The sequence below is a fragment of the Hypanus sabinus genome, chromosome 5 (genome assembly GCF_030144855.1).
Source record: "Hypanus sabinus isolate sHypSab1 chromosome 5, sHypSab1.hap1, whole genome shotgun sequence".
NCBI classification, from domain to species: Eukaryota; Metazoa; Chordata; class Chondrichthyes; order Myliobatiformes; family Dasyatidae; genus Hypanus; species Hypanus sabinus.
The window spans coordinates 38,005,853-38,017,907 of record NC_082710.1 but is presented as its reverse complement, the minus strand read 5'-3'; the positions used below and the strand labels follow the sequence as shown (position 1 = coordinate 38,017,907).

General features: G+C 40.7%; 1 protein-coding gene across 6 annotated transcripts in view; it reads right to left on the bottom strand.

Moving 5' to 3' along the window:
* Window positions 1-12,055, bottom strand: part of cep78 (centrosomal protein 78) — a 125,719-nt gene that overhangs the window by 74,609 nt on the left and 39,055 nt on the right. For all 6 annotated transcript variants that reach the window (XM_059969771.1, XM_059969766.1, XM_059969770.1 and 3 more), the window contains exon 8: window positions 1,233-1,297. In XM_059969771.1, coding sequence (XP_059825754.1) covers window positions 1,233-1,297 — 65 coding nt within the window. The remainder of the gene's footprint in view (window positions 1-1,232; window positions 1,298-12,055) is intronic.

Genomic DNA, 12,055 nt, shown 5'->3' with positions numbered 1-12,055 from the left:
ACTTTGTAGAGATGTTTTCACTTTGACACAGAAGTTTTTTTTCTCTCTGTTAATCAGTGTGAAAAAAGCCAAATTAAATGTTGTAAAACAATAAAACATGAAAACTTCCTGGGGTGGGGGGGGTATTGGCACTGTATACTATGGGGCTTGCAAGAGCCTTATAGCCTTATCCACAATAATTCATTCTTTTGTTACACTTTCTTCCTTCTACTAATTCTGCCAATAAAATTAAACTAATCAATACATCTCTATTTTAAGTGCAAAAAATTTTATGTACAAGTAATTTTAAGAACAAAAAATTTAAATACATATAATTTTAAATACAAAATAAAAATAAATACAAATCTTCATATTGTGCCTTCCTATTCTGACATGTTTAAAGGCTCTTAATTATATATCCTTAATCATATATTCCATCAACTAACTGGGCATCGGATGCCTTGAAGTGCCATTTTCTGCACTCAAAATCCATTTACCCTACTTAAACATATTTTCATCCACTTCCCATCTCAAATGTATTTGCAGTTTTTTAATTCGTGTTAAACTACAACCATTTCCCTTCCCTTCCTCTGACCTTAAGATGGTTATTCCACTAACAATTTTGTTACAGAATTTGCAAGTAGGGCTACATACTAAACAATAAAATGAAGGCCTGAAATAACACAAAGCAGGCAAAGTAGATTTGAAACCCTTGGATAAAGGAGTACATGATCTGAAATGGACTTAATATGGTCAAGAAACAAGCGAGGCTTAAATTAAGGCCTTGACAGGGAGCAATGTAGTAATGCTGAGGAACAATTTTCGCAAAATACACTAACCACTGAATTAATGAAGAAGCACAATTTCTAAAGGATTAATGGGAAGACTATGAACTGAACCATAACTGCCATTCATCACTAACTTGTGCATGAATAACAGAAGTGAGACAAATTAAGACAAATTAGATATAAACTTTAAATTTATTAATGAAAGCAGCAAGAGAGAATACTCACTTCCATCTCATTCCTGAATCAATGTTTTGCCTCTTCAACTTTTAAACAATCAATTTGAAACTTTCTGGTTTAGTTTTACAACCATCTCAGAGTGCTGTTCAACCAATACATGCACGGTCTTATATACTGAATAACACTTAAAAATAATGCAATTATAATGATGATATTTAATTAGCCATCATAATGCAGTTTTCCACTGCATAGGGTTAATGTTAGATTTATTTTGGGCAAAAATGTTACCTCTGAGTTTGTTCCATTTCCATTCAGCATTATTCTTTCAATAATGGATTTTATTAAGGACTGATCTAGAAGGATTAAAAAAAGATTAATGACAGCTACATGAAGCTTACAAAATTTACACATTAACCAAAGGTTCATCTGAGCAAATTATCACAGTGGTTTTTCTCTTAAATATACAAATCAGTTTCTTCATTGACCAGGTAATGAAGTGAGTTCATATACTGTTCACTTGTTTTCAAGACTTGCTTTGAATTTATTTAAACAAATGGACTTAATTATAGCCCTCCTGACCTTAATTTTTTTTAAAAAATCACCACAAAATTAGTTTGGACCACCTATTAGTCTAATTGTACAACCTATTAAACTTATACAACCCAGTACAATTAACCTTTGTTAAACTTTCAAATGTTTTAAGTGCTGAGCACACAAGGGGACAGTCAGGAATTTGGCACTGAACATGCTGGTAGAGTAGGGTAACCACTGGTAAAAAGCAATCTTAGAGGTTCAACAAATTGCTCTGCCTGCATGCATCTTTAGATCAGATTACATCAGAGCATGCAACTTCCAATATCTAAATTGATTGATTATTGTCACGTATCAAGGTACAGAGCAAAGCTGTATTTTGTACTCCAGCCACACAGCTCATTGCATAATAGTGCATTGGAAAAGCAAATACAGAATGAAATGCAACACGAGTGAATCTGCAGATGCTTGAAATAAATGAAAACACAAAATGCTGGCAGAACTCAGCAAGCCAGACAGCATCTATAGGAGGAGGTAGTGATGGGGTTTCGGCCCAAAACGTCGTCACTACCTCCTCCCATAGATGCTGTCTGGCCTGCTGAGTTCTGCTAGCATTTTGTGTTTACAGAATGAAATGTTAGTTACAGAAAAAGTGCAGTGCAGGCAGTTAATAAGGTACAAGACCACAATGAGGCAGACTGTAAAGCTGAAAAGGACTCATCTTATCATGCAATCTCTCGCCTCATTGACAGTAGATGTTGTTCTCGAGCTTGATGATACACGCTTTCAGAAACAGTGCAGGAATTAGCACCATTAGCTGCCGCACAAGATATTTGAAAGAGTTTAAGCAACCTATTGAAGTTTAGCAATGGGAGAAACCTAAAAACTAGAATTAAGTCAATTTCTTCATCTCTTTTCCAAAGACCTGGTATTCATTTCTGCTTTCTCTTCCAATTCATTATCCCACATTTAGCCAGATGGTGGTGAATTTTTGGAATTTGTTACCACAGGTAGATGTGGAGGCCGGGACTTTGGGTGTACTTAAGGCAGAGCTTGATAGGTTCTTGATTGGACATAGCATGAAAGGTTATGGGGAGAAGGCCAGGGAGTGGGGCTAAGGAGAGGAAAAAAGATCAGCCATTATTGAATGGTGGAGCGAACTCGATGGGCCAAATGACCCATTTCTGTTCCTATGTTTTATGGTCTTATATTACTCAGGTTGGTACCAAGCCCATCCAATATTTTACTCTACCTTACACTTAAGCACCCTGGAATTTCAGATACTTTCCAAAGATTTCAGAAATTCATTTTAACATCCAATTTGGTGCAAACACAAGAAAATCAAATAAATACTTCCAATTTTTAATAATTAAAATTTTCTATTAACCCCACAGGTCTTCATAAACAAACAAGAGAAAAGCTGCAGATGCTAGAAATCCAAGCAAGACTTAATCCTGATGAAGGGTTTTGGCCTGAAATGTTGACTGTACTCTCTTCCATAAATGCTACATGGCCTGCCGAGTTCCTCCAGCATTGTGTGTGTTGCTAGGGCTTCATAAATATTAGTTGTACTAATGCTCTCTTAGTACTTATCAGTCAGTTTACCAGGTCCTTCAATTCAAATATTCCAGGCCAACGAAGATGCTCCAACCAAGCTCATCTCATTTGCCCAACTGTCTTTCAAAAGTTGTTGTCCTAGCTGCCTAAACCAATCCTCTGACAGCTCATTCCACATACACCTGTTGTGTAAAACGTTGCCCCTCAGGTTGCTATTAAATCTTCCTCCTCTCACCTTGAATGCACGTCTTCTAAATCTTGATTACTCAACAGTAGGAAAAGACTGCTCACCTATTTTCCCCCTCATGATTGAATACATTTCAGTACGATTATTTTTCAGTCTCCACTACTCAAAGGACTAAAGATCTATCCTGTCCAACCTCTCCCTGTAACTCAGCTCCTCAAGTGCTCGCAGCATCCTTGTAAATCTATCTTGTATTGTTTCCAGTTCAATATCTTTCCTAAGCAGGGAACACAATACACCAAGTGCAGCCTCACAAGTGACCTGTACAACTGCACCATAACCTCACGACTTTTATGATCAACACCCTGACTAATGAGAGCAACTCTATCTGTGACCACTTTCAGGGACAACTCTGCTCGACAACACTTGCCAGGGCCCTGCTTCTCATTATGAAAGTTCTACCTGGATTTGACTTTAAAAAATACAACATCTCATATTTATTTGAATTAAACTCTATTTGCCATTCCTTGACCCACCTACCCAGCTTATCAAGAATCCACCAGAATTTCTGAAAACTACTTTCATTGTCTTCTACACCACCCATTTCAGTTTCTGGAATGGCTTGAGAGGACTGGATAATTACAAATGTCATACCACTCTTTAATAAAGGAGGGAAATAAAAGGTGGGAAATTATAGGCCAGTTTGCCTGATGTCAGAAGTTGCCAAGATATTAAAGTATTATTAAGGATGAGGTTTTGTGGTACTTCGAAGCATATGATAAAACAGGCCTAAGGCAGCATAGTTTCCTCAAGGGGGAATCTTGCTTAATCTATTGGAATTCTTTGAAGAAATAACAGGCAGGATAAATGGAGTCAGTGGATGTTGTTCACTTAGATTTTCTAAAGGCCTTTGACAAGGTAGCACACAAGACTGCTAAACAAGATAAGAATCAATTGTTATTACAGAAAAGATAATACAGGTTGAGAAACTTTTATCCAAAATGCTTGGGGCTGGAAGTGTTTCAGATTTTGGTTTACATGAGATAGTTTGGGATTGCCATCAATTCTGACTCTAAATTCACAGTTTTTGTCTTACACTTGTTCATCCCACAGTAAAAATTATGACATACCATTAATACAATGACAACATAATGTGTGCAGGGTAACAAAAGCAGCATTGGGGGAATACCTAAATCAGCTGTTGAATAACAACAACAAACAATGGCAGGCTTTTATTCTCCACCTATGATGCATGTTGTGATTGAAAGGTTACAGTACACCATTCTTGTATTTCACTTTTATTTAGGTTTCTTTAAAGATGTAAAAATAATCAGCATTGTAGACTTGTTCTAGTGTTAAGATTTTCATCAGTGACGATCTCCACAAACTCAACAAATTTCTCTGCAGCTTTGTGATCAGCAGATGCTTTTTCTTCAAAATATTTCACATTTTAAAAAATTGAATGCCATGCCTTTTTTAAAATTTCTGCAACCAGCCTGCTGAATATTCACGATTACCTGCAATTTTCAGTTCGTCATGATAAATCTTTGTTTAATGATCAGCGGACTGTTAAGCAGCACATTAACTCTGACAACAATGAATCCATTCTTTCAATACATGATTGAGATCTTAATTTTTCACTTTATGCAGTTTTTCCGTTTTCCATTGACTTCTGTTGATGTATGTGAGGTCACCTCTCAGAACTGTCTATGGTGTGCAAAAACCTGTGTGTCATCTAGTAACCTTCCCAGTAGTTTGTGGAATTTTCTATTTGTGATGTCACATCATTGTTCAAAAAAAAAATTGGATTTTGGAGATTTTTGGATTTTGAAATTTCAGTTAAGAGGTACTCAACTTGTAGCATGGATAGACTGGCTGACTGGCAGGAGGCAAACAGTGGTAATAAAGGGGCCTTTCCTAGTTGGGTGCCGGTGACTAGTGATATTCTGCAGGGGTCAATGTAATTTGGAAAGAAGCAGGATGAACATGTCAATGATCTGGATGATGGAATTGATGGGTTTGTTGCCAAGTTTGCAAACAACACAAAGAAAGGTGGAGGGGCAAGTAGTGTTGGAGGAAGCAGGGAGTCTGCACATTAGGAGAATGGGAATACAGTATAAGGAAGTGTAGGATCACACATTGAGAAAAAAATTAAAGGCACAAACTATTTTCTAAATGGGGAGCAAATTCCAAAATCAAAGGTGCAAAGCGACTTGGGAATCGTAGTGCAGGATTCCCTAAAAGTTAACCTTGTAGGTTGAGTGAGTAAATAAGGAAGGCAAATGGAATTTAAGCCTTCATTTTGAGGGGACCAGAAGGATGTAATGCTGAGGCTATATAGATAGATGCTTCACTGATCCCAGGAGAAATTAGTGTCACAATAACATTATAAGCGCACAGATATATAAACAGTAGAAGAGAAGCAAGAAATAATTTAAAAAAATTACCTCAACCAGTCTAACAGGAAGAGGTCATTACTTCCCCAGCTATAGGTTGACTCATTGTAAAGCCTAATGGCCGAGGGCAAGAATGACCTCATAGAGCGCTCTTTGGAGCAGCGCCGTTGTCTTAGTCTAGTACTAAAAGTGCTCCTCTGTTCAGCCAAGTTGATACTCAGAGGGCAAAAAACATTATCCAGAATTGCCAGGATTTTCCATAGGGTCCTTTGTTCTACCACAGCCTCCAGTGTGCCCAGCTTGACTCCAATAACAGAGCCAGCCTTTCTAATCAGCTTATTGAGCTTGTTGGCATCACCCATGCTGATGCTATTGCCCCAGCACACTGCTAAATAGAAGATTGTATTGGCAACAACAGACTGGTAGAACATGTGAACAAGAACCCTACATATCCAAAGGACCTCATTCACCTCAGGAAGTAAAGACGACTCTGACCCTTCTTGTTGCTGCTCCACTCGTCTGAACCAATAAAACATTCAACAGACCACAATGTCAGTATTGTGAGCATTTTTTGCTGTCTTGTCTAAGAAATGTTGTGCTGGCATTGGACAGGGTCTAGAGTACGTTCATGAGAATGATGCTAGGAATGCAAGGGTTAATGTACAAGAAGTGTGATTGTTCTGGGCCCATACTCACTACAGTTTAGAAGAATGAGGATCTCATTGAAACCTTTTGAATACTGAACAGCCTAGACAGAGAGAACATGGAGAGGAGATTTTTAATAATGGACAGTCTCAGGCAAAAAGGCACAGGCTCAGAATACAAGAATGCATCTTTGGAATAGATATGAGTGGTAATTTCTTGGCCAGAAGGTGGTGAATTGCCACAGATAGCTGTGGAGACCAAGTAATTGGGTGTATTTATAGCAGACATTGATTGGTCCTGAACAAATGGCAGAGCAGACTTACTGGGCTTAATAGCCTAATATTGCTCCTATGTGTTACGGTTTTCAATAAAGGGATCTTTGCTACCCTCTCTAATGGCACCTCACCCATGCTTAACAATAACGTAAATATCTCAGCCAGGATTACCACAATTTGGTCTCTAGCCTCCCACATTATTCTTGGGTATACCCTGGAAATTTGACTATTTCACCCATTTTCAGACATTCAGCACCACCTGTTATAATGTGGAATAGCCCCAAGATCTTCCCATTTACTTTCCTCATTCTGAAGTCTGAATGTCTTTCTCCACAATAACAAAAAAATGAACTGACAGAATTAGTTGATATTTACAATAGTGTTGGCTAAAAATTAAAGAGATAATAGATTTATGAATGGAAATACAGTAGTGTTAGAAAATTTGTGAACCGTATAGAATTTTCTCTATTTCTGCATAAATACGAGCTAAAAAGTGATCAGATCTTGACACAAATCTGAAAACTAGATAAAGAGAACCAAATTAAATAAATAACACAAAAAAACTTTATACTTGTTTATTTACTGAGAAAAATAATCCAATATCATATGCATTTGTTGAAAAAAGTATGTCAACCTCTGGGTAATGACTTCTACAAAAGCTATTTGCAGTCAGGTGTTCTAATCAATGAGATGAGATTAAAGGTGTGGGTTGTATAGGTGCCCTGCCCTATAAAAACAAAGACACACAAAGTCAGGTTACTGACAAAGCCTGCTCTTTTCAAGAAAGATCTGTTTATGCACACCATGCCTTGATCAGAACAACTTTCAGATGACGTAAGAAGCAGAACTGTACAGACGTATGATGCTGGAAAAGGCTATAAATGTCATAAGGTGGGCGTTGGGAATGGACCCAAAGCAAAACACAGACACTGAAGTACTAGGGATCTGGTGTGTCAGAAAGCAAGGGAAGTGGGGGAGAAACAATGCTGGACAAGACTAGGATACAGGGCCTGGGCTAGGTCTAGACTAGGAAAGAGGGACCTGGATGAGGAACTAGGAACCTGGACAAGGAATGGAACCCCCTCGGAGCCTTGGACACGGACCGGACCCTCCTCGGAGCCTTGGACACGGACCGGACCCTCCTCGGAGCCTTGGACACGGACCGGACCCTCCTCGGAGCCTTGGACACGGACCGGACCCTCCTCGGAGCCTTGGACACGGACCGGACCCTCCTCGGAGCCTTGGACACGGACCGGACCCTCCTCGGAGCCTTGGACACGGACCGGACCCTCCTCGGAGCCTTGGACACGGACCGGACCCTCCTCGGAGCCTTGGACACGGACCGGACCCTCCTCGGAGCCTTGGACACGGACCGGACCCTCCTCGGAGCCTTGGACACGGACCGGACCCTCCTCGGAGCCTTGGACACGGACCGGACCCTCCTCGGAGCCTTGGACACGGACCGGACCCTCCTCGGAGCCTTGGACACGGACCGGACCCTCCTCGGAGCCTTGGACACGGACCGGACCCTCCTCGGAGCCTTGGACACGGACCGGACCCTCCTCGGAGCCTTGGACACGGACCGGACCCTCCTCGGAGCCTTGGACACGGACCGGACCCTCCTCGGAGCCTTGGACACGGACCGGACCCTCCTCGGAGCCTTGGACACGGACCGGACCCTCCTCGGAGCCTTGGACACGGACCGGACCCTCCTCGGAGCCTTGGACACGGACCGGACCCTCCTCGGAGCCTTGGACACGGACCGGACCCTCCTCGGAGCCTTGGACACGGACCGGACCCTCCTCGGAGCCTTGGACACGGACCGGACCCTCCTCGGAGCCTTGGACACGGACCGGACCCTCCTCGGAGCCTTGGACACGGACCGGACCCTCCTCGGAGCCTTGGACACGGACCGGACCCTCCTCGGAGCCTTGGACACTGACTGGAACCTCCTCGGAGCCTTGGACACGGACTGGAACCTCCTCGGAGCCTTGGACACGGACTGGATCCTCCTCGGAGCCTTGGACACGGACTGGAACCTCCTCGGAGCCTTGGACACGGACTGGAACCTCCTCAGAGCCTTGGACACGGACTGACAAACAATGACAGTCCATTCGAGTAGTGGCAAATGGCCTGCCTACTGAGCCTTGGACTCGAGCATGGTAACACGGAACACAGAGCCGGGACCCCTCCTTGAGAACAGGACATAGGGTCGGGACGTACACAGAATCAAGACCCCTCCTTGGGAACAGGACATAGGGCCGGGGACTCATACACGGAACATAGAGTCAGGACCCCTCCTTGGAGACAGGACGTAGGGCCTGGACTCATACACGGACACTAAACATGGGGACACAAAGAGGCAGTTCTTGCTCAACGATAGTTCCTTCTGTTGGCGTGGCGAGGTCTCACTCCAGTGGCTAAACTTGATGGCGATACAGGCAAGGTTGCATGCAAGACTTCAGGCGTGCGTTGCCCACAGAGGCGAGGACAGGATACTGACAAGACAAACACCACAGAGGCGAGGCCAGGATACTGACAAGATGAACCGGCACCTACACTTGAACCCAGGGCACTTATATTCCTGGCCCCAAGATGAGAATCAGGTGCCTATGATTAAGCCCAAATGAAACAAGGGACAGCCGGAAGACCCAGAGTCTGGAGTCCACGGACTGGACCATGAACCGGAACGTGGACCACGGACCGGACCATGACAATAAATGCATTTCTAAAGACTTAAGTATTAATCAGTCTACAGTACAAGAAATTGTCTACAAATGGAGGAAATACAGTACTATTGCTACTCTCTGTAGGAATGGGCATCCTACAAAGATCACACCAAAAGTATGCAACACCCTGGGAAAGGTTTCACTCTAATGAACATGCCACTGTAACTGGGTGGCATGTTCACATAGAGGTTAGCACAAGCTTGCAACTTGGGTTCAATTCCCACTACTGTCTGTAAAGAGTTCATATGTACTCCCGGTGACGGAGTGGGTTTCTTCCGTGTGCTCCAATTTCCTCCTGCATTCCAAAAATATGTAGTTTAGTAATTCATTGGTCACATGTGTGTAACTAGGCAGCTTGGACTTGTGGGAAGGGCTGTATCTCTGAACAAAACTGTGATAAGCCTGGTTGAATTCCTCAATCCTCTCTATGAATCTATACATTCAAAGGGTATCACATAAAACATTGACAAAATGGAAACCATTTAAGGGGCAAAGATAACATGAACAACAAAAATACATTTTACAAAGCAAGACCTTGACAAATCGTTTTTTTTCAGTATCTTATGCGACTCCCACTGGAAAGATGTTGGGACCAATATCTGATGATTGGTTAAGAGAGATCATTTTAAAGTATGTAAATGACATAAAACTTGAAAAAAAAAGAGCAAGGAAAATATGAGTAGATTTTGATATACAATGACAGAATAGTTAAAAGTAGCTACAAATGGCAGATGAAACCAAATGCAGATAAATACAGGTTTTTATGTTGGTAGGAAGAATGAGTGATTAACACTGAACATGGATATACATGAAAATCTTCAAAGGATTGAGAATAAGTTTCTTCAAGACACAAAGAGTCATTGTCCTTACAAATTCAGATAAAAGGACAAAAAGAAGCATTGATAAATACTAAGTATTTAAAGGGGCATTACATTCAATTCTCAGCAATGGTTTTAGGATGAGTGTGTAAAATGGAAAGATTTAAATTATGCACAGAACCTGTATCAATTAAGGTTGCTGTCCAACAAAAAAAAAGAATGGAACCAGGAAATTTGATGAAGTTGTTCAATATTATGTATTTTTAAACCAAGCAATTGAAAAACAAGCAATTCACAACCAGAATGATAGCACATGGAAAAGCATTAAAGCAAGTTATTAAAACCTGGAATGCACTGACCAAAAGGATGAAGGAGACAGCACCAACAATAACTTCCACAGAAAACTGGATAAACGCCCAAGAGAAAATATTTATTTGGCCGTGAAGGAAACCAATGGGTATTTAACTAAGTGTAAAACTCCACTGAATTGTTAGCGCAGATACAATATGCCAAGTGGCCATTTATGCCATAATTCTAACAATGAATAGGGAGGACATGGAGAGAGAAGGCAAATTTTAAGTACAGCAGCCAAATGTTTTCAGCAAAGAGCTGCCATCAATTTTCTTCCTTTGTAACAATCAGAAGTCATCACTTATAACATCTTAAGGAGTTCTAATGGAGACTGCTAATCACACTAATTATATACTCTACAAGTAATGCCATTAATGTCATGTGTATAATCTACATTATGATGGCCTAATAGCTATACAAAGATTAGTGGTTGAATCTGCACTTCAATTTCAACACCACTGAACATATAACCAAAAAATATTCCAGCATCCAGCAATAGTTAGGGGGAATGAAAACAGTTTTTTCCTTCCCTCCAGTTTCAACAAATGATCTGAAACATTTCTCTCACTGGTGACTACAGCATTAAAATAGCACTGAGTCCACAAGCTAACTGCATAACAGTTTGATCAGAGTATAGTAAAACTTCAATAACCAACATACTCGAGGTTGATTATACTGATCAAGCAGATTTCTACAGCTATTGAATGCTGTTCTAATTAATACTCTGAAAAGATTTCGATTCCATTTTTAAAAAGGTCTTTCACATTAAAATTTCCAGCAAATTCATTATGTTCAAGGAAGAGTGAGAAGCAGGAACCTGTCTGTCACAGCAAGCCTGAAAAGCAGGGACCGAGAAAGCTTAAAAGGAGAGTAGAAATCAGGGCCCAAAGAGCAAGATCCTGATCCATTAGATTTTCCAAACAAACAGACAGTGGATCACCAGAGTTTTACTGCAGCTTTGTAGGTCATCTCCTAGCAAGAGAAATTCTTCTAGGTGGCAACAGATCATACAAAAACACAATAGGACAGTGACTGTTAGTGTATGTGTAAGGTGTAAAATGTAAGCGTAAAGTGGTAGTACAGGTGAAGATGGGTGCTGAGGGGCTGTGGAGAGGAGTTGCTGATGTGGGTGAATGGTTAGGAATCTGAACCAGATCATCAGAAGCAGTTTTTGGCCCTTCACACTTCTTTGTACATAGGTGGAAACTTGAATTTAATAGGCTTACACAGTAAAAAAAAAAGGTTTTTCATGGGAAAATTTTTCATTTTTTAAGGATTGTGTTTGTTAGTTACATCATTAGTAGGAACTGTTTATAATGGTTCTCACATTTTAAATATTAATCGTATAATAAGCTTTCTGTAAACTTTTATATGCACCTAAGTTTTTCTTCTACTTACTAGTCCCACAATGTGAAAAATTATAATGGCAGTATTTATCCTAAGCTGTGACATTTCAATGAAATTCTTAATTTCCCCATCAGATGGCACTGCAATCATTGAAGTGAGTTTGAAGTTCATTTACTTACCTGCTATTGAAACATAACAGGACCCTCAAACACAAATCAAAATTATAAATAGATCCAAAACAAAAATAAAAGAACATCTGGAAGTGCCATTTGAGCTGC